Raw genomic sequence first — 22,823 nt, 5'->3', positions numbered from 1 at the left:
GTGCTTGCACAAGGCTCCGACACACACACACACCCACACTTTTCCCTCCAGAATCATTCAGCTGCTCCCTCTGCGGTGACAGGTCTTCCAGGCTGCTTATTTCCACCTCTTCACTGGAGGAGCTGTCCTCTTGGCTGCAGATAAGGACGTGGATGGATCTGAGGAACTGGCTAGCTGATGGTGTTGCTCCCTTGGCAGAGCTCCCTGTGAACCAAAGTAGAGATATGTAGTGCATGGCAGCAAAGTCAAAAGCAGGAGAGGGAGAGCACTCTCAGTTGCATTGAGAGGGGGATGATATGGTGCAGAATCCTCAAGTGGTGTTCGTCACTGACCTCACCGTCGGTGCAGGCACAGTCCACATCCTCACCAGTCAGCACAATGGCACGCTCCTCAAAGTGAGTGAGGAGCCTAATGTAAGTCACTCCACCCCGGTCTAGGACCTCTCCCTGCTGATGTGAGCAGGCTTCTCCTGCATGAAAACAGACGGAGAGAGTGTGAGCAGGACACATGGCACAGCCTGGAATGTTTGTGTGGTGAGCGGAGCCATGGACAGGATGAGGATGCGAGCTCAAGAGAGAGTGAGCCAGATGGAGATGTGAGGGTGTGTGTGAGAGTTAGTGGTGTTGTCCCTTGAGATGTGAGATCCTGTGGATATGTGGTGGTATGTGAGTTGAAAGTGATGAGAAGAGTGAATTAACCAGGCGGAACGGATGAAACCATTCATCCTGTAGCAATACTGGGCGGCTGTGCTCTTTTGAAGGGCATTGGCATTGACCACCGCCCCCCAAGCCTGGTTGGTAATGCCGCTGCCCATTCTACAGCCAGAGCGGGGATAGAGGACATCGTAGCGGGACTCCAAGTCATCCATTCCGAATATGTTAACAAGATGTTCCAATGACGCGTCATTAAACCTGAGGGCTGCAGTCCTTCGTGATCATCTTCCCTGCAGTCATCATGGGCTGGAAGCACTGAAATATGTGTGCGCGGCTAGGGTTTAACTATGGCACTCGGCATGATGAAGTGGCAAGGTGATAGCAGGTGGGTGAATGAAAGCCCACCTGCCATCAAAACAGCGTGTTTCCCGGGAATGCATAAATAATATGGCGGGATTGGGGAAATACGGTGTGAAAACCCGCCATCACAGCATGCGGTAAAACATTGTTTTATCCACCTGCTACCGCACTTGTTGCAAATCTGGGATGATTCCGCCCTATGACTGTGATCTCCAATTCTGACCAACAATATATTTTAATTGCATTCAAATGCGTAGAATAGTCTTGATTCACTTAAAATTTTGCTGGCCTCCATATTTCCGACAACATTGAGGAACTGCTAAGGCAATCTGTTACTGAAGTATTTTGGTGGTACTTGCAACTGGTCCCTTATCCAGTTATGATGCATCTCTTGACCTGGGTGTTTATCATAGTTTTGAAACTTCAACATTCTGTCTTTTAGCTTCCAAACTCCACTTGTTTGCAGACAGAATCAAGACACAACTTCCCCTTTTCTCCTCATTTGCTGCCTGGCTAATATGTTAAAACAAAGCATTGCTGGGATACTTGACCCCTTAAACTATTTAAAAATAGTTTAGCATACCTGCTGAGTTTTTCCAGGTATTTTTGTTTTTGTTTTCGATTTACAGCATCCGCAGTTTTTTTGTTTTTATCATAGTTTTGTTTTTAACCTCAGTCAATGTTGCTTGGGGATGTGACAAGCTTCTCTCCAAACAAAATTCCTTGCCCCTTTCTACTTTATAGACAGTGCTATGGTCATCACCTCTCTGAACTTTCCTTTCTTCATTCTGCTAAGCTGAAAATATGCATCCCTTCTTGCCATTTATCCTGCCTACATCTTCCCTAAAACAAAATAAGGACATTATCAAGGTCTTCTTGATTTCATTCTTTGCAAGAACCTTGAACTGCCACTTTAATGTTTTGTATGAATATATTAACACATTTGTTGCTAACATATTCATGAGTGGAATTTTACGACCCCTCCCACCAGTGGGATTTTTGGGTCCCACCGAAGTCAATGGTCCCCGCGCCCGCTACAACGGAGCTGTAGAATTCTGCCCCATGCATTTTTTTTGTAATAATGCAACCCCTTTATTAATCCTATGAACACTGGGCTGGTCATATAATCTAGTGCAGATATTTTGCTTTCCTTTGCTGGAGAAAAGTAAAATGAGAACAAAGAGATGTGGCTGAATTGTGATACCGACAGTATTCTAGAGCCGGGTTGGTCATGCAGGGAGGCAGAAATTACCTGAAGTCACTGGCCTGCTGAATACTGATGCTACAAGTAAAAGAGAGGCTGTACTACCCTGTCTATTCATGTATATATTTGAGTATTCTGTCAATGTCCCAGCTTAAGAAAAATAGGATATCAGTAAAGGGCTCCTACTTCTGTGGTAAACTAATTGATAGAAAGTTCTGTATTCTGAGCAAAGGGAAACATCTGTTCTGTTCCCTAGGACTAAAATTCTATACTATGGTAAGTACTAATTTGATTTCTTTTAAAATTAAAAATCATATAGCACCTTAATAATTTAATAGCCAGAAGTGATACACTAAATATTTAAATATATACAAATTATTTCCACGTTCAAAATTCCTTTTCAGGATCAAACACTTGTCAGTAAGGTAGAGATGAAAGTTTTTTTTCTACTTGCCTTCACAATGTATGTTAGTTCAACTCAAAAAATTACCTTTTCTTATATTTCTTATACTTATGTCCAATGAGCAACATTGGCAGTTTTGTGTGGACTTATATCCATTAAGAACCAGTTTGAGAGTGCCTAAACTCACTTCATGCCAGAATTTTAAGAGCTAACAGGAGCCTTTTACTCTATCAGTTTGGTCTGAATTCAGATTGAGCTTTCAAACATGAAAGAACAAGGGTCCGAAACCAACCTGCCACAGAGGCCCCAGAATAAGAAGGACTGTTATTGTCATTTACAAATTAAAACAATTTATGACACTACAATATGATTATATCTTACACAAGTGCATTATTAAAGTTTTTCAAAAGGCAAATGTTTCTGCAATTGGGGAAGAGACGTTGAAGTACAGAGGGCAGAATTTTACATCTCATTGGCGGGCGGGCACGCACCCGACCCATCGGGCTTAAAATAGCGCGTGATGACGTCGGGCTGGGGGTGGGAGGAGGGCAAGTGCAAAAGCCTGCACATGCGCAGGGGAGTGCGTACTGAAAGCTCCCCGAAGGCAGCGAGCTGCCTCAGGGAGCTGAATAATTTTAAAATCAAAAATAAAGCTTTTGAAAATTGGAAAAAAAAAATCACCACATAGGACTCACTCCTATAAACATTAATAGAGATCACCCCTGACTCCACAGGGGTCTCCCCCCACCCAGGGGATGTCCCCCTCCTCCCAAACCCCTAGGGGCTCTCCACAACCCCTGACTACCCACCCACCATGGGATTCCACTCCCACCTCCATGGGGACTCTTCTCCCTCAATACCCCAACAGACCCAATTAAACTGGAGACCCGAACCACTCCCCCACCAAGGCCTGTCCTGAGACCCGACCCCAAACCCCCCTGAGGCCCGCGACCTGACCTCCGCCCCCAAGGCCCGAGACTTGACCCTTCCGCCAAGGGCCGAGACCCAAATCCCTCCCGGGAGATCCGACCCTCCCCCCAAGACCCAGTGTCTCCCCTGAGGCCCTAGATCCCCCTAGAAGCCCAAGAATCCCACCCCCGAGGCCCAGGGCACCACCCTGTCTCCCCCCCCCCGCCCCACCAGGCCCAAGACGCAAACCTCTCCACCAAGGTCTGAGACCCGACCCCCGTCCCCAAGCCAACCCCTGGCAACCCCCGACCACCCACCTAAACTCCAATCCTCCCCGATCACCCCCCTGACCTCTGATCCCCCCACCTCTGCCTCTGATTCCCCCCACCCCCCAAATCCTATCCACTTACCTTAGACACTTACCTTCTCCCTGGCCTGTCAATGACCTTTAAATTTCAATGGACCTTTAACTTAGCTAGTTCACGGCAGCTAGTGCCGTAAAAAACGGTCATGGCCTCCTCCACTTCAACGGAGCTGGACTTCGACGCTGGGCCCCAAGGAAGCACTGCACTGTCTAGATCTCACCCAGCCTGATGCAGAAAGTCGTGCGAGATAGCATCGGAAAAAAATTGACTTCAGTAATTGGGCAGGGAGTGGCAATCCGAGGCTGATTGCCACTCCAAGGAAGTTACAATCACTGTCTTTGCAATGTTTTACCATATAGCAAGCATGTGTCATTGTCAGTGTATTACTCAGTGACTGCGTATGTCAAATACTCTGAAGTTAACAGAAAACATTTGTACTTGATACTTAAGCTAAGTAAACCTTTTAGTCCTGTATGTTTTGCTGCTGACAAACCATTGCAACAGTGCTATTTGGCATTCCAGTAGTTAAAAGTGGGTCAGCATTCTGTTTCTGCAGTTTGATCATTGGAAACACCCATCTCAGATAGTTTGGCAGGCCCTTCATTAACATATGCATTTGCATCTGTCCTGCATGCCAATCTCCTGTTGTTCAGATGAAATGAGCATCCATACTTGCTGGAGAGTCAGATATACCAATAGCTGTTTTAAAGGACACGGATAGATAATGTTAATATTTCAGTTTTTTCCTGACCATTTTTTAAAATATATTTTCATGTTTTTCTTGCAGGTACTTAAACTCTTGTAAACCGTTGTGCCAGTTTTTCATTTATTTTTTCCCTCAGCAGCATTATTCACATTAGTGGGTTTCCAAGTGGGAGTCCCCACCTATTTGCTTGCAAGAAGAGGAAGAGCAACGGAGGGATGCCAGACAATCAAGCTCCACAAGAACCTACTTGATGGGATTCTCATGTTACCACCCACAAATAATTAGTGCATGAGAAGGGTCATGTTTCCAACAGAAGCTCAAACAGGAGATCCAATGATGCCACTAAGTCATGCAAATGGATGACAAAGTAATGTTGAAGGCTTGCTCTGGGCTGCAAACAAAGTAGAGCAAATATTGAGTGTAGGGCTATGCTCCTGAGAGGCAAGGGCAAGATCTGGCAGTAGCCCAGTTTATGCTTGTTGAACCCCAAGGTGCACTCACTTTTATTCTGGCTCTACAAAAATAGATAAGAATTTACCTTTGCACCCCACTGCAGCTGGGATGTCAGACGATACTAGACAAAACATGCCCAACTGAGATCTAAAATGTCACTTGGGCCTTGTGACATAGGACTCTGATTTAAATGCCTAGTCATCAGATTCAGGGGGGCGGGGGGCGCCTATTTCAAAGGCCTTGTCAAACCTTCAGGCCTTCGACAGCCACAATGACAGATGAATCAGGGCAGTAGATTCCTCTCAGTGATTTTTTTGGGCACCATTGCCCCATTTTCATTCCATTTTCTACCGTAAAGCCTCAACAGATTGATAAATCACCTTTCAAGTTTGAACTGCAACAGGAAAGTCAGACTGTAAGCTCATCTCCCTGATTGCAATCAGCAGGAAGTGGGAGTCTAGAAATTCCTATGTTGCCATAATGAGACAGAAAAGAGGTGGGATGCAACATTTGCCTGCTCCATGGTTGCTCCTGTGGCACATATCACAGGGTTGGGGCTATTTCAATACTTGCACCACATGTCAGAAACAGTTGTAGTGTTGCTGGATGGCTGCAGCATCTTGTCGTGATGTACAAGGTTTTTTTTTAAAAAATGACCAGATTTGAAATTTGACACTTTCCCCAGCGTCAATTCCATGAGGAAATTTTAGCATGTAACCCCACGACAATCTCACACAGCCCTCATGCATGCTGGAAACCTGGCTGCTCAGATCTCCCTTGTGTTAAGCCTTGCTGAAATGCAAACCAGACAAATTATATGATTTACTCGCCATTATTTGCTGTGCATTATAACATACGTGCCAATATTTGGGCAGTTGTTACACACCGTACATCACACCTCCTGGAAAATGGCTGAAGTTCTGGGGGTGGTGCATCAGTGGAGCCACCCCACAGATTGATAATTTTTTCACCCATCTCAGTTTACCAGTATAACCAGTCTTGTAAGAAATTTAAATTGGAGCAGATATGCTTTCAGAATTAAATTACTATTAAAGGTTTGAAATCATACTTCATTTTCAAATGTGTACACATAGAAGTTTCTCTTGAATATGTTTCTAATAATAACCTGTCAAGTATGAAAAGCAGTTTCCAACATAGAGCAGAATTTTCCGCTCGTCGGGCGGGCGCGCGCCTGACCCAAATGAACGTAAAATGACGCGTGATGACGTCGGGCGAGCGTCCCAACGTCATTGCGCACTCGTGTGCTATTTCGGTTGGCGGGCGCACACAGGAGTTGGAGCCGTGCCCGCCATTAATTAAAAGGCCAGTTAAGGCCCTTAAGAACCCAATTGGCGCCAATTTAATGTTGCCCATGCGATTTTTCACTCGTTGCATAGGCAAAACAGGTAGGTACGCAGCCCAAAATTTGCAAAACCACATCCATGGGTGGGATAAAAAAGTCAGCAGCATTGCCAGTGTGGCTAATGAGGGGTTTTGGAGATAGTTTGTTGCTGCTGGCTTATCGGCACTTGGCTGCTTCATCTCTGTTCGGGGCTTCATTCTTAGCATTTCCACACTTCATTTCAGGACTCATTGCTGTCTCTGAGGCCCCTTGACAATTTGGACCGTGTGGACCCTTCCAGGTATCAGACAACCTTCTGTTATCTTGGTACTGGAGATTGTGCTCTCCGTTGGAGGCACCTCCTCTGAGGAGGAAAAGTGGGGCAGAAGGGAGATGAGGCCAGGTGTCCCAATGCAACTTCCAGGGGAGGGACCTCTGGGAGGAGAGGTGCAGGATCAAGGGAGCAGGGGCAGAAGGTAGTCTAAGGCGTAAGGTGCCACAGAAGACGCCACTATCCAGCTACCAGGGTTTACAGGAGGCGATGCAGCTTCATCGATAAGTCCGAGGTGCTATGCCGAAGGAGGCTCCACCTCTCAAGGGAGACAGTGACCTCCATTTGTCAGATGATTGGGCCTGAGATCAGCTCCAATTGTGTGGGTGGACACCCCATGCCAGTGGCTCTGAAGGTCACAGTGGCCTTCAACTTCTATGCCAATGGCTCTTTCCAGGGGTCAGTAGGGGATCTGTGTGGAGTCTCCCAATCAGCTGTCCACAGTTGCGTCAAGCTGGTGACAGAAGCTCTGTTCAGGTGGGTACTGACTTTCCTTCATTTCCGTACAGATGAGGCCAGCCAGGCCGAGCGAGCCAAAGGCTTTGCAGTGATTGCTGGGTTCCCCCACGTTCTGGGTGCCATCGATTGCACACATGTGGCCATCAAGGTGCCAGCGGATCAGCCGGGTGCCTTCGTTAATAGGAAGGGATTCCACTCCATGAATGTGTAAATAGTCTGTGACCACAAGATGCGGATTCTGCAAGCCTGTGCAAGGTACCCTGGCAGCTGCCATGATGCCTACATCCTCAGACACTCCCAGGTGCTGAGGCTCTTCAGTGCTGCAGCCCGACTGGATGGATGGCTGCTGGGTGACAAGGGCTGTCCCTTGCAAAGGTCGCTCATGACACCTCTCCGCCACCCAAGAACAGAGGCAGAGCAGCAGTACAACAGGGACCATGGCTCCACAAGGGCGGTGGTAAAGAGAACCATAGGTTTTCTCAAGATGCGTTTCCAATGCCTGGACCGTTCAGGGGATGCACTGCAATACACCCCAGAGCAGAAGTCACTGATAGTGGTTGCTTGTGACACTCTCCACAATCTGGCACTGGCAAGGGGGTACTCACTGGAGAAGGAGGATGTTGATGCAGCTCACAGGCCACAGATGATGAGTCTAGTAGTGAGTGCAAAGATGAGCATGGTGAGGAGAATGCTGAATGCATGGAGCCAGACCTCGGTAGCCTCCAGGGAGGCAGGGACACCAGGGCGCCTTGATCCAACGCACTTTCCGCTAGGCTGCCAAATAAGTGCTACCATCTCATGCCAGGGCTGCCACCACCATCTTGGATCTCAGAAATGACCCTTTCCTTTGTCCCCAAGATACACTCAGTGCCTGTGCAATAAAGTTTAGAGCCACCCACGTCCAGCATTTCATACTGGCGTACCCTGCACCAACAAAACAAATGAAGCATACTCAGGCCAATAACACAAAAGCAAGTGTAATATAATGTTGGCACTCTCAGATTATGAACAGAACAATATCAGGTGTTGATGTTCACACCATTAAAAAAAGGAGAAAAAAAATGATGGAACAAAAGATCACACTTGACCAGTCCCTGTTGTGCTTATGGTGCTTTAAACTTAAGTTTACGGGTGCTACGTCTAGGTGCTCCCCCCTTGCTGGCACTGGCATTGGAGACAGCCTGCTGACTCTGGTGTCCTGTTGGCCTTGTTGATCTTGGCAGTCATCCTCTGGCCAGTGGAACCTGTGTTGGCCCCGCCTGGCTGGGACCGGCCAATGGCATGGCTGGCATCTCCTCAGTCATCACAGCCTCATCAGATGCCACGGTCACTGGCAGAGAGGTGGAGGAGCTGCTGCCGTCATCCAGAGTGCCCTGAGAGGAGCTCACAGGGATGATAAGCAGCTTATGCGTCAATGTGAAGTCGTTGTGGCCCTCCCTGCTTGTCATTTGAGGATGGGCACTCAGCTGGGATACTGGGTGCCTCATCCATCTCACACATGGACACTGACCACCTGAGGTCAGTGCCTGTGTGAGGGCTTGCAGGTCTGAGCGCAAGCCCAGCAACCCCTGATTCTGTTCCTGGACCAGCCTCTCATGAGAGCCGCCACCCTCTCAATGGAGGAGGCAGTGCACTTGGCCATGAAGGTCAATGCAGTGCTCATGCTCTGCAGGGACTCCACCACAACAGAGACCATGGCACACATACCCTCATGGATCACCACCAGATCCTCCTGCACACTGCACTGGACATCCAGCATCTTCTGCCTAATGGATGACTCTAGAGGCTCATCATCTGCTTTTGACTGAGCATCATCCTGGTCTCTAGCAGTCCTCCGACTGCCATTTCCCTGGGCAATCTCTGCCTCTCCCTGCACCTCAAGTAAGTGTGAAGTGCCCTCATTAATGTGTACCGAGATACTAGCCACCAATCTAATGCCCACCGAGGTGCTGATGCCTGCTTCAGAGAGTGGGTGTGACGGAGGTACTTCAGGACCATGGTGATCCTCCGGTGTCAGGGGTAGCTCCTGGAGGTCCTGCACTTGCCTGCTTGTTGACAGATCTAAGGGAGAACAAGGACATGTCATTAGTTAAAGTCATCACACTGTCACTGTGCATGCCGGGCACCCTGGTGAAACAATGGAGGTGTAATTCATGGTGCCATTATCTTTCAGTGATCAATGATGAATCCAGTCTGGATGCTCCCATCAATGATGAGACTGCACAAGGTTGTTTGCACCATCCCAAACTCTCAACTCAGTGCACTGCACTCTTACCTTAGTCTGACACCCCAGCCTCTACATGGCTGGTTGACCGAGGTGCATGGCGCCTCTCGAGCTTCAAGGTGTTCTGCTTGTATCTGGAGAGGATGAGATGGTGTTGGGGTCCTCCGCCAGTCCGTGACATCGCAGCATTGTTATGGGATGTCTTCTCCTGAAAGGACAGAGGAGCTTTGATTAGTCCACTCTCTACCTGCAGCGCCATTGCAGCCAGGCCAACCCCACCTGAGGAGATAAAAACAAAAAGCTAAAAGAGGAGCACCTGTCGGGGCACATCTAAATCGTGACCCTCGAGGCAGAAGGCACTCAGTCAAAGCAGCCAGTGCTCACTTCCTTGGCCAGCTCCTGTATCATTGACAGTTGGCACTCAGACTCTAACACCCCTGAGCTCCCCTGACGGCCAGCCCAAAACACTTCAACTCACTGACCCATGCCAGCATGGTACTCACCCTTCCTGAGCGCAGCAGGTCATTAAACCTCTTCCGGTATTGCACCCAGGTGCGCCGCACCATGTCGTGGCTGCGCACTTGGGCTGCCACCTCCTCCCATGTCCTCTTTGTGAAGTGCGGTGGCCTCCTCCTCCCATTTCTGGGGACAAGGGTGTCCTATCTGGCAGCCATCTCCTCCAGGAGGGCGGCGAGGCACTCATCCGAAAAATGGGGTGTGCCGAGTGCCCAGCCAACCTCACCTCCCCGCTGCCGTCTACACCTGTGTTTGTAGCCGTGATTTTGCAGCAACTCCAATACGGGCAGCCCCCTGGGCCACCATTGGACCCGGTGGCCGACAGGGCCCTGCCCACACCCGCCCCTTCTCGAACATTCTGCAGCCGGCGTTCACGTTTGGCGGGCGGTGGTCCATTTCGCGGTCGCTGCCGCTCGCCCCTGCCGAGCCTGCCCAACAAGGGCAAAATTCTACCCATAAGGTAGATAATGATTATTAAGGAGTGAGGGTGATTGGTAACTGCCATACTTATTCATTCTGGGGTAGAGTTTCCATTTTGGGCAGAATCGGAAAACTGGGTGCAAACATTGTGTTGTCTTTTTGAATGTGAAATAATGGGTGGAATTTAATGCAATTGATGCTGATTCAGTTCACCAGTTGGAGAACTGGTGGGATTAAGTGGCTGTCTGGCACTGAACTGACCAGCATCAGGTCTTCCCCGAGATTCGGGATGCTGGGGGTGGGACTGGCCAATCAAAGGCAGCTAATGCACCCAGGGAGCGGCCTAAGATCGTCGAGGGACTCAGGCCTCAGGTGAATGAGGGAGATGGGCGCTGTAGGATAGGAGGGGCAGAGGGTCAGATGCAAGGGCAGGGGGATGTCTTTTAGTAGCCATTCCCCTGCCTTGATCGGCACTAAGCCTCTTCGAAAAAAGGAATCATCCCACAAATGGCTGCAGGCATTGCTGGGCTGCTTCTTGTGGCAAGAGAAGGTCATGTCACTCAGATGTAATCCCAGAGCCACCACTAATTTATTTATTTTATTTTTTTTCTGATTCAGCAATGTTTATTAAGTCATGAAATAAAAATTGGCATGTGGCTGTATACAGAATAATTTGACATTATTTATGCTTTTTTGGCTTCTTGACACATTCAGTTTGCTTTTTCTCCTCAGTCTGTAGCTCTGGCTGCCAATTCAATGGGTGGTTACAGTACATAGGCCACGGCGGGAGGGTTAGCAAGCATGAAATGACAAAACCAGCCAGAACAATGTAAACAGTCCATCCAAACTGCTCAATCATGTAACCATATATGAAGCCAATAATAGCAGATGCAACAATTACTCGTTGAAAAGTTTGCTCTGCTAATTGTTGTCCTTTGTAGTCCATGTGGGTAGGGAACGACTTTAGGTGGGAAAGCATTTTCCAAGCTGCAATTTGCCGTCCCTGTCCAGCCTACTTCCTCCCAGCGGTACTGCTCTAGTGGACTCAGGGATAATTAGTGTCAATTGGCTCAATAGTGAGCCTAATTGACAACCTGCCACGAGTGGGCAAATTTCCTCCATGGGCTCGTTCCCACCTCCAACTTAACCATGGAAGGTTTTTGCATTGTGGGAAGGCTCTCCTGTAATTAAGTGGGCCAAGCTGCCACAGATTGCATTAAATCCAGCCCAATAGTTCAAGTTTCCACCCAAACTGAAGCATATAATCACCAATCTTCAAATCTTCCATGAATTAACACAATCACTAAGTGTAATGGAATATAATCATTTATTTCATTTCTTTTACATTAAAAATATTCATTGATATATTTAAGAGTGGTAACTGGTCCAGTTTTATTAATTCAGCAGAAAATGGGTTTATTACCAAAAAGCATTTTTAGCAAGTGCCTACTCCACCACCTGTGAGTAATCTGATTTTAAATCACTGAAAAATAACTTAAAGATTATGCTGAGCCACTTCATTGATGTGCAATGGCCAGTTTCTGAATGAATTAAATATTTTTAATGTCTAAATCTTTGAAAACTTGCCTACTCATACCCTGTATACCCAAGAAAAGAGGTCAGTTTGAAAAAACTCCTTGAACAGGCACAAATGGCAGAAACTCTGCATTCTCAATGGCTCAGATTTGTTGGTCAGTTTACCATTGACTTTAAAGAAAGCTGCCCACAAAGGTTTTGAGTGCTCCTTTAGCTTTGATTGCCCTAATTTCACTCTCTACGCCATCAGCAAAGGGATCCCTGGTATCCAGGAACTGAGAAGTAATCTAGCAGGCTGAACTGCCAATCATATTAAAGAATTACAGCAACAAAAACGGAAAATGCTGGAAAAACTCAGCAGGTCTAGCAGCATCTGTGGAGAGAAAAACAGAGTTAACGTTTCGAGTCCGTATGACTCTTCAGAGCTAAAGAGAAGTAAAAATGTGATGAAATTTATACTGTTTAAGGGGGCTGGAGCAGGTGAAGCTGGATAGGCCAGCATTAGGTGGGGACAAAGGAGAGATTGACAAAGATGTCATGAACAAAAGGACAAATGGGGTGTTAATGGTAGTGGTAAAGGCTAAAGGAGGTGCTAATAGTGGCATTAAGGTAAGAAAGCAGAATGTGATAATAGGGACAAGGGAAAGAACTTGAAAAGAACAACATGAACAAGTGACAGATGGCCCTTCTGGGGGTGGGCTGAGAGAAGGGACAGTGGTGGGAAAAAACGATTGAAAATAAGATAAAAGGTGGGGTAAACAATGAATAAAAATTAAAATAAATAAAAATAAAATATAAGTGGGTAAAAATAAAAAATGAATATTTAAAAAGGGGGTGAGGTTAGAGGAGAGAGTTCATGGTCTGAAGTTGTTGAACTCAATGTTAAGCCTTTTGCTTGCTTTTACATATTTTCTGATGATACTAGTCCAAGCTAGTGGATATTCTCCCCCTGTAGTTTATTAGTCAGTTAGCAGCCATATAGTCTTCAGTTGGCAAACATGATTTTATTTTACAATTGTTAAAGCTAATTTGAAATATTGGACTTGGCTATTTCATTAAAATCTTTAGATCTGCAATCATGAAGGAAAAGAATATTAATAAAATCTAAATAACATGTACATTATAATCTGCAAGCCAAATGGAACACCCATAGAATAGAAACTCAAATTTTGCAATATGGAAACTGATTCTCATTTATAAAAATATATATATTTCTATCACGTAGTTAAGTTTAGCTTATAAGTGTCATTTTATAATTAGAACCTTTTGACATTTTATAAACATAGTGATCAATTGGTTACATTGTACAACATGGCCTGAATCTTCTGGTCGCCGTGCGGGGGCGGGCCCCGCTCGCTGACATGTAAAATGACGTGCGGTGACGTCAGGTGTGCGTCCTGACGTCACCACGTGTCATTCAGATCTTCAGTTCGGCGGGCGCACACTGGAGCCGGCTGCACGCTGCCGATCTGTCAAAGGCCTATTAAGGCCATTTAAATACCAATTAAAATAATCAGCAGGGCAGCCTGTCCAACCTTAAGGTTGCCGGGCAGGTGAAAAGCCCAGGCGGCCTTTGCATTTTTCATGAAACCTCATCCACAGGCGGGATGAGATTTCATGAGGGTTTTTAAATGTAATAAAAAATTTTATTAAAATTCATTGACATGTCCCATGAAGGGGCATGTCTAAATCTTTTTTTTTCTTTATTTCAATTTTTCATTACCAACCTAATCTCCCTGAGGCAGTTCCATGCAGGCCCCGACTCAGCCTCCCCCCACCGCCTGCACAGGGCACGCTCAGTGCTTCTGGGCTGGGCTGGCCTTAATGGCCCCGCCCTGATAAAATGGTGGCACGCAGCCGATCGCGGGCAGCAATCGGGTGTACACCCGCTCCAGTTCAGTCCCCCTGATGAAGGGAAAATTCTCCCCCATGTCACAGACATTCTTTTAGTGCTATGGTCCATTGCAATTGAACATCTGTCCCAATAAATCACCAATCTCTTCATAATGGATTATGAGGACTTGATAGTTTATATGAGAATAGTATAATTATCTCAGTAAGTGAGTTATGATGCTTTTAATATTATTGAAAGGCCTCAGTAATTATGGAAATGCTTGAAGAGCTACCCATACTTAAGAGAAAGAAAACTGGGAAACTGATTGATCACCCTTGATCTGAGAAAGCACTCTGTGCCAGCTTTATAATATGTTTGTATCAATGCTTACAAAGTATATTTAGAGAATCAAATCAGCTAAATTTGACTAAATTTACAATTTACTTAGTTGTTTTCTCTGAGTAGCAGAATCCATCTCGGTCAAAAAATTCACAATGTCAAATATTTTGTGCTACTGATTCTGAAAATATGAACAAAAATAGTCCAGAACTATGTTGAATTAACAAAGTCAAAAGCTATGTAACAATATCGTTCAGACAGGTACTTCACCTCAAATTCAAACAGGTCTACTGACGAGATGGCAGTACAGCAAATTACAATTTATAATTTGTCTGGATTTTCTCTGTTGCACTTTTTAAAATCAGACTATTTCTGGAATTCTAGATTGACCTTGTTAATGGTTAGCTCCAAAGGCTGCATGTATCATTGTTTTTGCAGCATCGGGCTCGCTACATGGAACTAGTCTCCACAATAGTGAATTATAGTGATAATTAGCTGCAGAAATGTAGGATAGTCTGATCCAATATTAAACACCACATTATTGTGAAAGGTTACCTCTTTGTGATACCTGATGATACAACATGTCATCTTTTTACATTAGCACAGTGGGCAGCTTAGCCAGGTGGATACTGGAGGCCTCATGCTCATACAACAAAGAGATGTTGTGGAAAGTTTTATCAGGTCTGCAAGAGTGGGAAATGTGACGGACGGTGTGACTTATTTAGGTGGGAGCCAAAATTTTGGTTTCCTCACGGCAGGCTGAGATGCAGAAATTAAGTCAATGGTGTGTCAGTAGTGGGTTGGGCCTCATTCTGTCCCATGGCAGGTTCCTCCTTGTAATACATTTGCATGAATACTCATTATATTAAAACCCTTTGTTATTAAGTGCGTCCTTCAAGATTAAGTTAGTGGCACCAGGAATATTATGGCATGCAGTTCATGTTTGTTTAAAGGTGCTGTACAACAGTCGGCTTTGTGCAGTTATATCTGCAGTTCAGCAATTTTCTTTGTTGAACCCTGTGGCACAAGGTAAGGGTACAGGAGAATAGCAGCTTGGATTGGAGGCTTGGGACTGACGAGGGTAAGTTGGTGTGATTGGAGGAGTTGGGGGGGTGGGTGCTATGGAGTAGGGCTGGGGGCATTGACAACTGGAAGAGGAATCAAAGGGAGTACAGAGGGTGTGGCCGGGGCATGGAAGAGTGAAGTGGGAAGGACCAGACATTCTGGATATGGTGGTAGGGGTGGGGGAATGGTTTCAGACAGTCAGCCATGGTAAGAAAATGAGAGGCCTAAAGGGCAGTATACATGTGGTCCATCTCAGGCCATTTACTGGCAGAGGAAACATTCAGAGAGTCACAGTGAGGAGGTTAATTTGGTAGCGGGGTAGGTCCATCTGAAGCTAGGATACTTGATGGTCTCATAGGATAGGTCATGGGATCTACCAAAAGCTTCAAAGATGTTCGGGGGCTGGTATAAGATCAGAAGGGGAATGTTGACAGGGATGGGTGTAAGCTCGGTGGAGAGAGATCATGTCCCATTGGAGGGTGACAGGGTGCAAGGAAATTGGGGGAGGTTGAAGGGTTACAGAGTGATTGGGAGGGTCAAGGGCGATGGGGACAAGCGTGAGAGTGACAAGAGGTGGGTGGATGGGTTTTATCGCAAAACTTGTGCAATTTCTCCAGAAGCACATGCGGTACCAGGATTGGAGATTGAAGTGAAAGGAGCTCAGTGTGCTGGGTGGAGTTTTAATTATGGACAATGGAAGGAGCTGAAAATATCACTGTCATCAGTTCTATGGGTGAAAGCCATGGACACATATGTTTTCATAATACTGTCTGCCTTCTCCATGCATTTAAGCTGCTAGGATACCTATGGGTTTCATATACCCAAAACCCCTGCAACCTTGGGAGCTGGAGCTGAAGATGTGAGAAAGGAGAGCCCTTACTAGTCAACAACAGAGGTTGCAATGCCAGCAACAGGCAGCGTCAGAGAGGGAGGCTAGTCAGATGCAGCCATCCAGGGAAAGCATCGTAGAAGACAGGCACTGGCGCTTGGCAGCAAAATTGTGGCCGTGATGCAGAGTCTCATTGTTTGTCCAAGTTGTTCTTTTATAGCCCACCCATACCTGCTGCATTGTGAGCTAAAGGCAGGTTTCACTAATGAAAAACTTCCCCCTCCATGTGATTTTAATTAGAATCGCGTGGGAACTAGCAAAAAGGAAAAGAGCAGAAGTGCCGCCCAATTCCGGTTCCGTCATCAGGAACAGCACACCATGGATAAAATACCACTCAGGGCCTCACTTTAGAACAGTAATTTTGACTGACACCCCTTTAGGATATGTCCCCATTTGATAGCCTTTGCTATATCCCTAAAGTCTATGGGTCCTGACAACACCCCAGCAGTCATGCGGAAGACTTTTGATCCAGAACTAGCTGTGTCCATTGCCAAACTGTTCCAGTACAGCTACAACACTGACTTCTACCTGACAATGTGAAAAATTGCCCAGGTATGTCTATCCACCAGGCAGTAGCAGGTAGCCAATCTGTGGAATTAAATGCGGATTGGAGATGCCACTGGGACATCCTGGTAGCAAAAGGGCCTCCAACTGAAAGCCATGTGTGGCAGGCGCCTGGGGGCAACATGCCGGCGGCTGACCTGGGAAGCCCGTGAGGCTTCCTGTTTTAACTCCCCCAACCAAAGCCGCAGCCATCAGCAGGCTCCAACTGTGACCACTGGCCATCCTGTCGTCTTCCACAGGGGTAGCCTGGCAGCTGTGATCACTGATTATTTTATTCAATACCTGTTTCAGAGTGTGCCTCAAGATGGGGATGTCCTCGCATTACCCTTCTGAGATTGGCAGCACCTATTTCTGCTAGTGCAGCTGACATTTTTCCAAGACTGCAAGCACTCTGATTGGACACACGGTGTCGGGATCCACCCACCATCTCCCAGAGGTGGCTCTTAATTGACTGTCTTCAGGAAGATTTCCAAGCTAGGTACCCTGAGATTCAGAGCGGGGTCAAGACCCAGAAATGGTTCGACTAACACTCACACCCTAAGAACATAAGATTCTTCCCTATTTTTGGAGTTTGGTTTGTAAAAATCTATTTTCACTGCTTCTGTAAGACTTTCACTGGATCATAGTTCACTGCACAACATTTTTTCAGTTCTCTATCTGGCACACAACTGATTTTATTGTTCAGACTGACAAGAGCTTGTGCTATTTTTCTAACATTGATTCTAAGATTGGAACAGAGTGTTGTATTTAGCTTTATTGTCACAATGTTGGTCAACTGAACGATAGTTTAGTAGCAGTGTTTGCAGTAAAGTGCATTAGTTGATTTAAACATCCTCAGGGTTATTTTCTATAGAAAACTACATTAATTGCAGTAATAGCAGTAGATTGGCAGCAGTATCTTGAACCTCATTTTTACACTGGGGATCTGAGTTCATGTTAGTTTCTTGAGTTCGAAGCCCATATTAAAACTATCATAGCTGTAATTTTTCTTCATAGCAGAAGCTGTCTTTTATAATTGGACAGGTTTCAGTTGCAGACCCAGATAAATTTTTATAGTTTATATATAGCAGGATCTCCGATCATAAGAATAAGGACACAAAAACTAGTTTTGTGTCATCTGAGCATGATACCAAAATGAATGTGGTGCAAGACTGAAAAAGTAATTAAAGAATGCTATGAATAAAAATCATGAACTTGAAAACCTGCAAGCTGTGACCCAGCAATTACATTCCAGTCATGCCTGGCTATGTTCTGCAGTTCTGACCACACTGAAGTTTACAAGATCTGTGGCAGGACAGCCCGTTGTTATGGGCCTGACAGCACTTGTGCTACTATGGGCATATCTCAGGTATTTACCTACCCATACCCCAATGGCCAATCAGATCCCCGCCACCATCCCACACCCCCCACGAGACCTCATTTGCAAGCCCTGTTCAGCTCCTTTTACAAGGGAAACAATACAAACATTTCCAAAACTTTATTTTTAAAAAGCCTATATATATGAGGGTCTGGGCTGTTTCAGTAGCTTGGATGCTCCCCTGACCTCCCACCCCAGTTCATCAAGGGAAGAACATGACTGGCAAGTTAGAGCAGTCCTCAAAGTCCTACAAGAAGCAGATTTGATGTTAAACAACAAATGTGAATTTCCAAGGCCTAATATAAAATTCATAGGGCATATTGTGCAAGCTTCGGCAATTATGGTCGACCTGCAGAAAACCAAGGTCATTAGAGAATTTACACAGCCTAAAAACATCACAGAATTACAAAGATTCCTTCAGGTGGTCAACCAAGTAGGCAAGTTCCTACCAAACTTGGCAGAAAAAAATGAGTCATTATGATAGTTGTTGAGAGAACGTCATCAGTGGTGCTGTAACATGGACCAACAAAATTATTTTGACAAGATTGAAAAACTCAATTTCACCAGAAATCCTAGCGCACTACGATCCAGTGTTGCCAACAATTGTAGCAGCGGACACATCATCTACAGGCTTGGGCGTAGTGCTGTTTCAAGCCCAAAAAGATGGACAAAGAAGACCAGTTTATTACATCTCAAGATCTCCCATAGACACATAGAAGAGGTGTGCAGCCATTGAGAAAGAAGCATTAGCAGCCACATAGGCCTGCGGGAAATTCTTTAATTGGATCTTGGGATTAAGGTTTAAAATTGAGACTGACCACAAACCTTTGTTTACTCTTCTAAACCTAAAGTAAATTTCAAAATTGCTATCTAGAATTCAACATTTTGGGCTGATACTCATGAGATACGATTCAGTTACTAAATACTTTCAAGGGAAGTACCAGATGACAATGGATGGGTTGTCAAGAATACAACTGGAAGGAGTCAAGCTGGAAGATTTAAATTTTATTGAGGAAGTGAAAAGATATACTTTGCCGATCACAAAACACTTACCAACCACTAAGAGATTACAAGAAATTAAGCAAGCACAACAGCAGGATGACGATTGCATCAAAATAGAGGAGTATACTCCTAACAACCCAATACATTGCCAATACATCGAACAGAGGAAACATCTCACAATTATTGATCATTTCTTAGTTTTTAACAATAGACTAGTTATCCCAAAATTGCTTCAACTAGACATTCTACAAATAATCCATCAAGGTCACTTGGGAATAGCAAAATGCAGAGCAAGAGCCCAACAGTTGGTTTGGTGGTCAAGCATCAGTCACTCTGTTGAAGAGTTAATCTCAAATTTCCTTACGTGTGCAATGAATAGTCAACAACAGAGCGAACCACAGTCACATTCCACTTTTCCTTCAAGGCCACAGGAGCGCCTGGGAATGGATTTATTTGAATTCAAAGGTAAAGTTTTCATCATCGTCATTGATTCTACTCCAAATGTCTGTGAGTAGACGGCACAGTACCATGGCAGAGGCAATCATTCTATCACCAAGAAAAATCTTTGCGGCACATGGCAGCCCGGACGTTGTGGTGTCAGACAATGACCCTCATTTGCTAGCGAGCGTCCTACAACTTGTGTGGTTTAATGCACCTGACTAGTTCACCTAGATATCCTCAGTCAAATGGAGGAGCACAAAGAGGAGGTTGAACAATCAAGGAATTGATAAAAATGAACAGTTATTAACTTAGCCCTTCTTAACTACAGAACCTCACCGCTTAAAAAACAGATTCTCGCCATCAGAACTATTGATGGGAAGATGGCTGTGAACACAACTCCCAGCTTGACAACAAACGCTACAACCTATTATTATCTCAGATGATCATGGGAAAGTTAGGAAGCGTAAGGAGCAACAAAGAGACAGTCAAGCTTGTAATTTCAACTTCAGGCACAGAGCACAAGACTTGAAAGTGCTGTAGCCTGGGGAGAGAGTGTGGACACAAGATCAACAGAAAGAAGGCATTGTAATGGAAAGAGCTTCACAGCCAAGATCTTATAGAATTGAGATGGACCAGGGAAATATCAGAAGGAACCAAAGACCCTTTATATAATTGGGAAGGAAACCAATAGAACCTTGGGCATACTGGATGGTGACAAGGAACCTGAAAGAAGTAGAAACTGTACAACCACCCAGGTGGAAGACACTCCTATCGAGCAACTAGAGAGTGCAGTTCAACCTCGAACTAAAATCAGGACCCGATCAGGGAGATTGGTCAAGGCACCACAGAGACTAACTTTGTGAAGTCTGAGACTTTGGGGGAGATGTAGGAGTGTGTAAAGACTTGTGGCGGGGGGTAGGGGGGGTGGTGGTGGTGATGTAAAGTAAAGGGTTAACATCAGGAGCACCTATACAGATGTAACTAATGATGTAACTATGATACAATGCCAGATGATTAAGTGATTAAGAGACTGAGATCTGGTGGGAAGCAGAAGTACAATCTAGTGTAAAGTGTTGAGGTGAATTTAGATCTGTAAATAAACAAGAATGGTTTTTACAAATAACAGTTCATGATAGCAATCTTAGGGTTACAGGAAAGCCCTAAAGAAACCCCATCTAGACCCCGAACCCAAGGCAAAATGGGTGATAGTGGGTTGACAGCTCTTTTACACGGCTCCCAATTTTTAAATTAAATCTGAGAAAAAGTAAAAGCTACTGATTCACAATAACCAATTTTACAGTATTGCACAACATCAAGATCTACTTCAAAGATTGACTGATTTGCAGAATAGCCTTATAGCTAGGGTCATTAAAAGCCCTAAGTGACATTCCTGAAGTGTCAGAAAATAATATGAATGAATTGCCCTTGTATTGCTTACTGAGATATAACTCATTTGTTTGCAGGCGCACACAGCACTTTAATACTGCTGAAATAATCTGTGGCTGTTGTATTGGTTTTCATATTTATCCCAGTATAATTTACAAAAATAGGGGAATATCTGTAATCTGTATTTTATTGAGCAGTTCATTTCTGTTTAAATGATTGTTTGTTTAATCCTTTCCCTTTCTCATAGTGCAAACTGGAATATCAGGCATGTGTTTCAGGCAAGCAGATCTCAGTCAAATGTGAAGGACGGTGCCCTTGTTCCTCAGATAAATCATCAGTTGAAGGAAAAGATGAAAAGCAAGGTAAGTCTTAATATTTTATTGGCTTTTTAAAATGACATTTTGCAGAATGAGTTTTGTACTCCTTGGTTTAGTGAAGGTGTTGGAGTATAAGGGTGAAGAATGATAATTCCATACATGTCTTATTTCCTTTGTGTTGGAAATACAACATATATGCATGTTATTTATAATGCATTTAAGTGCTGTGTTTTTTCAAGATTCTACTATTTCAGTCAATTTGTTTCAGAATGATTTCAGTATTAATGGTGCTTCAAAGAACACTTCCTTATGTAAAAACTAAAGAAGTTGTCTTCGGTTTGGAGTTTCCTATCCCAATGCAGGACAAATAGATGTCAGGCAAGCAGAAATGGAGGCATGTGGAGGTCTTGACCCCATAACCAGAGCTGGCTATTTTGATCAGAGTGGGAGCGGAGGTGGGTCGCAAGACTGCACACAGCATTTCCGCTCTTGTCGGCTCCATCGCTGGGTGAATATTTTAGACCCCACAATTTTTATGGAGTCAGGCCGGCTGCTAAAGACGACGTGGTCCATGACAACTCAGAGTTGTTGTGAACCATGGGGAAACCCTAGTTAGGAGTCAGGAACCTTTTGACAGATAAGTTCAAAGGGTGTTGACAATTTAACATGTCACAGTGTAATGCTGTATGGTAAGTTACATATGTTTTTAATATAGTGATAACAATAGGGCTTTGTTCTTAAAAGGTAAGTGACTATTAAATTAGCCAGCATTGTGAAAGTGGAAAAGCATTCGGATGCATTACAGTACATTATCCAATGGGTAAATTGTTTTCCTGCATTGAACAGAATTGGTATTCAGATTTGACTTTGTCAATTAGCCGCTATGATTTAATCTTTTAATTGACTGACAACTCAGGCATATGCTCCCCTCCTTTTAAGAACATAAGAAATGGGAGCAGGAATAGAACATTCAGCCCCTTAATTCTGCTCCATCAATCAATAAGGTCATAGCTGATCTGATGTGGACTTAACTCCACTTTCCTGCCTGTTCCCCCATAACTTTTGACTTCCTTGCCAATCAAAAATCTCTCGAACTTAGCCTTGAATATATGCAATGACCCCGCCTCCACCTCTCACTGGGGGAGAGAGTTCCAAACACTAATGACCCTTTGAGAGAAGAAATTCCTCCTCATCTCCATTTTAAATGGGAGACCTCTTATTTTGATACTGTGCCCCCAGTTCTAGACATCCCCATGAGGGGAAGCATCATCTCCATATCTACCCTGTCAAGCTCCCTCAGAATCTTATGTGTTCCAATAAGATTACCTCTCATCCCTCTAAACTCCAATGAGTATAGGCTCAAACTGCGAAACATTTCCTCACAAGGTAGCCGCTTGTTCCCAGGAATCAGCCTAGTGAATCTTCTCTGAACTGCCTCCAATACAAGTGTGCCCCTCTTTAAGTAAGGTCACCAAAACTGCATATAGTACTCTAGGGCCTGAATTTTATACTTCGCAGGCGTGCACGATCTGTGGGCCCAGGAGTGACCGGGTAATGGACTGCCGACCGCGATCGGCCCCTAACCATGATTTCACGCTGGCTGGCCAATTAACGGCTAGCCGGCGTGAAGCGCACACTGAAAAGCTCAGTGGTGCCGGGGTGGGTGTGGGAAGAGGGCAAGTGATGAAGTCACCACAGGCACAGGTGAGTGTTGCGAGAGAGTTCCCTGAAGGCAGACAGCGCCCTCA

General features: G+C 45.1%; 1 protein-coding gene across 7 annotated transcripts in view; it reads left to right on the top strand.

The window, feature by feature from the left end:
• spock3 (SPARC (osteonectin), cwcv and kazal like domains proteoglycan 3) overlaps positions 1–22,823 on the top strand; it is a 708,975-nt gene that overhangs the window by 448,318 nt on the left and 237,834 nt on the right. For all 7 annotated transcript variants that reach the window (XM_078542382.1, XM_078542400.1, XM_078542363.1 and 4 more), the window contains exon 6: positions 21,006–21,120. In XM_078542382.1, coding sequence (XP_078398508.1) covers positions 21,006–21,120 — 115 coding nt within the window. The remainder of the gene's footprint in view (positions 1–21,005; positions 21,121–22,823) is intronic.

The sequence above is a fragment of the Cetorhinus maximus genome, chromosome 1 (assembly GCF_964194155.1).
Source record: "Cetorhinus maximus chromosome 1, sCetMax3.hap1.1, whole genome shotgun sequence".
NCBI classification, from domain to species: domain Eukaryota; kingdom Metazoa; phylum Chordata; class Chondrichthyes; order Lamniformes; family Cetorhinidae; genus Cetorhinus; species Cetorhinus maximus.
This window is presented reverse-complemented; position numbering and strand designations above follow the sequence as displayed.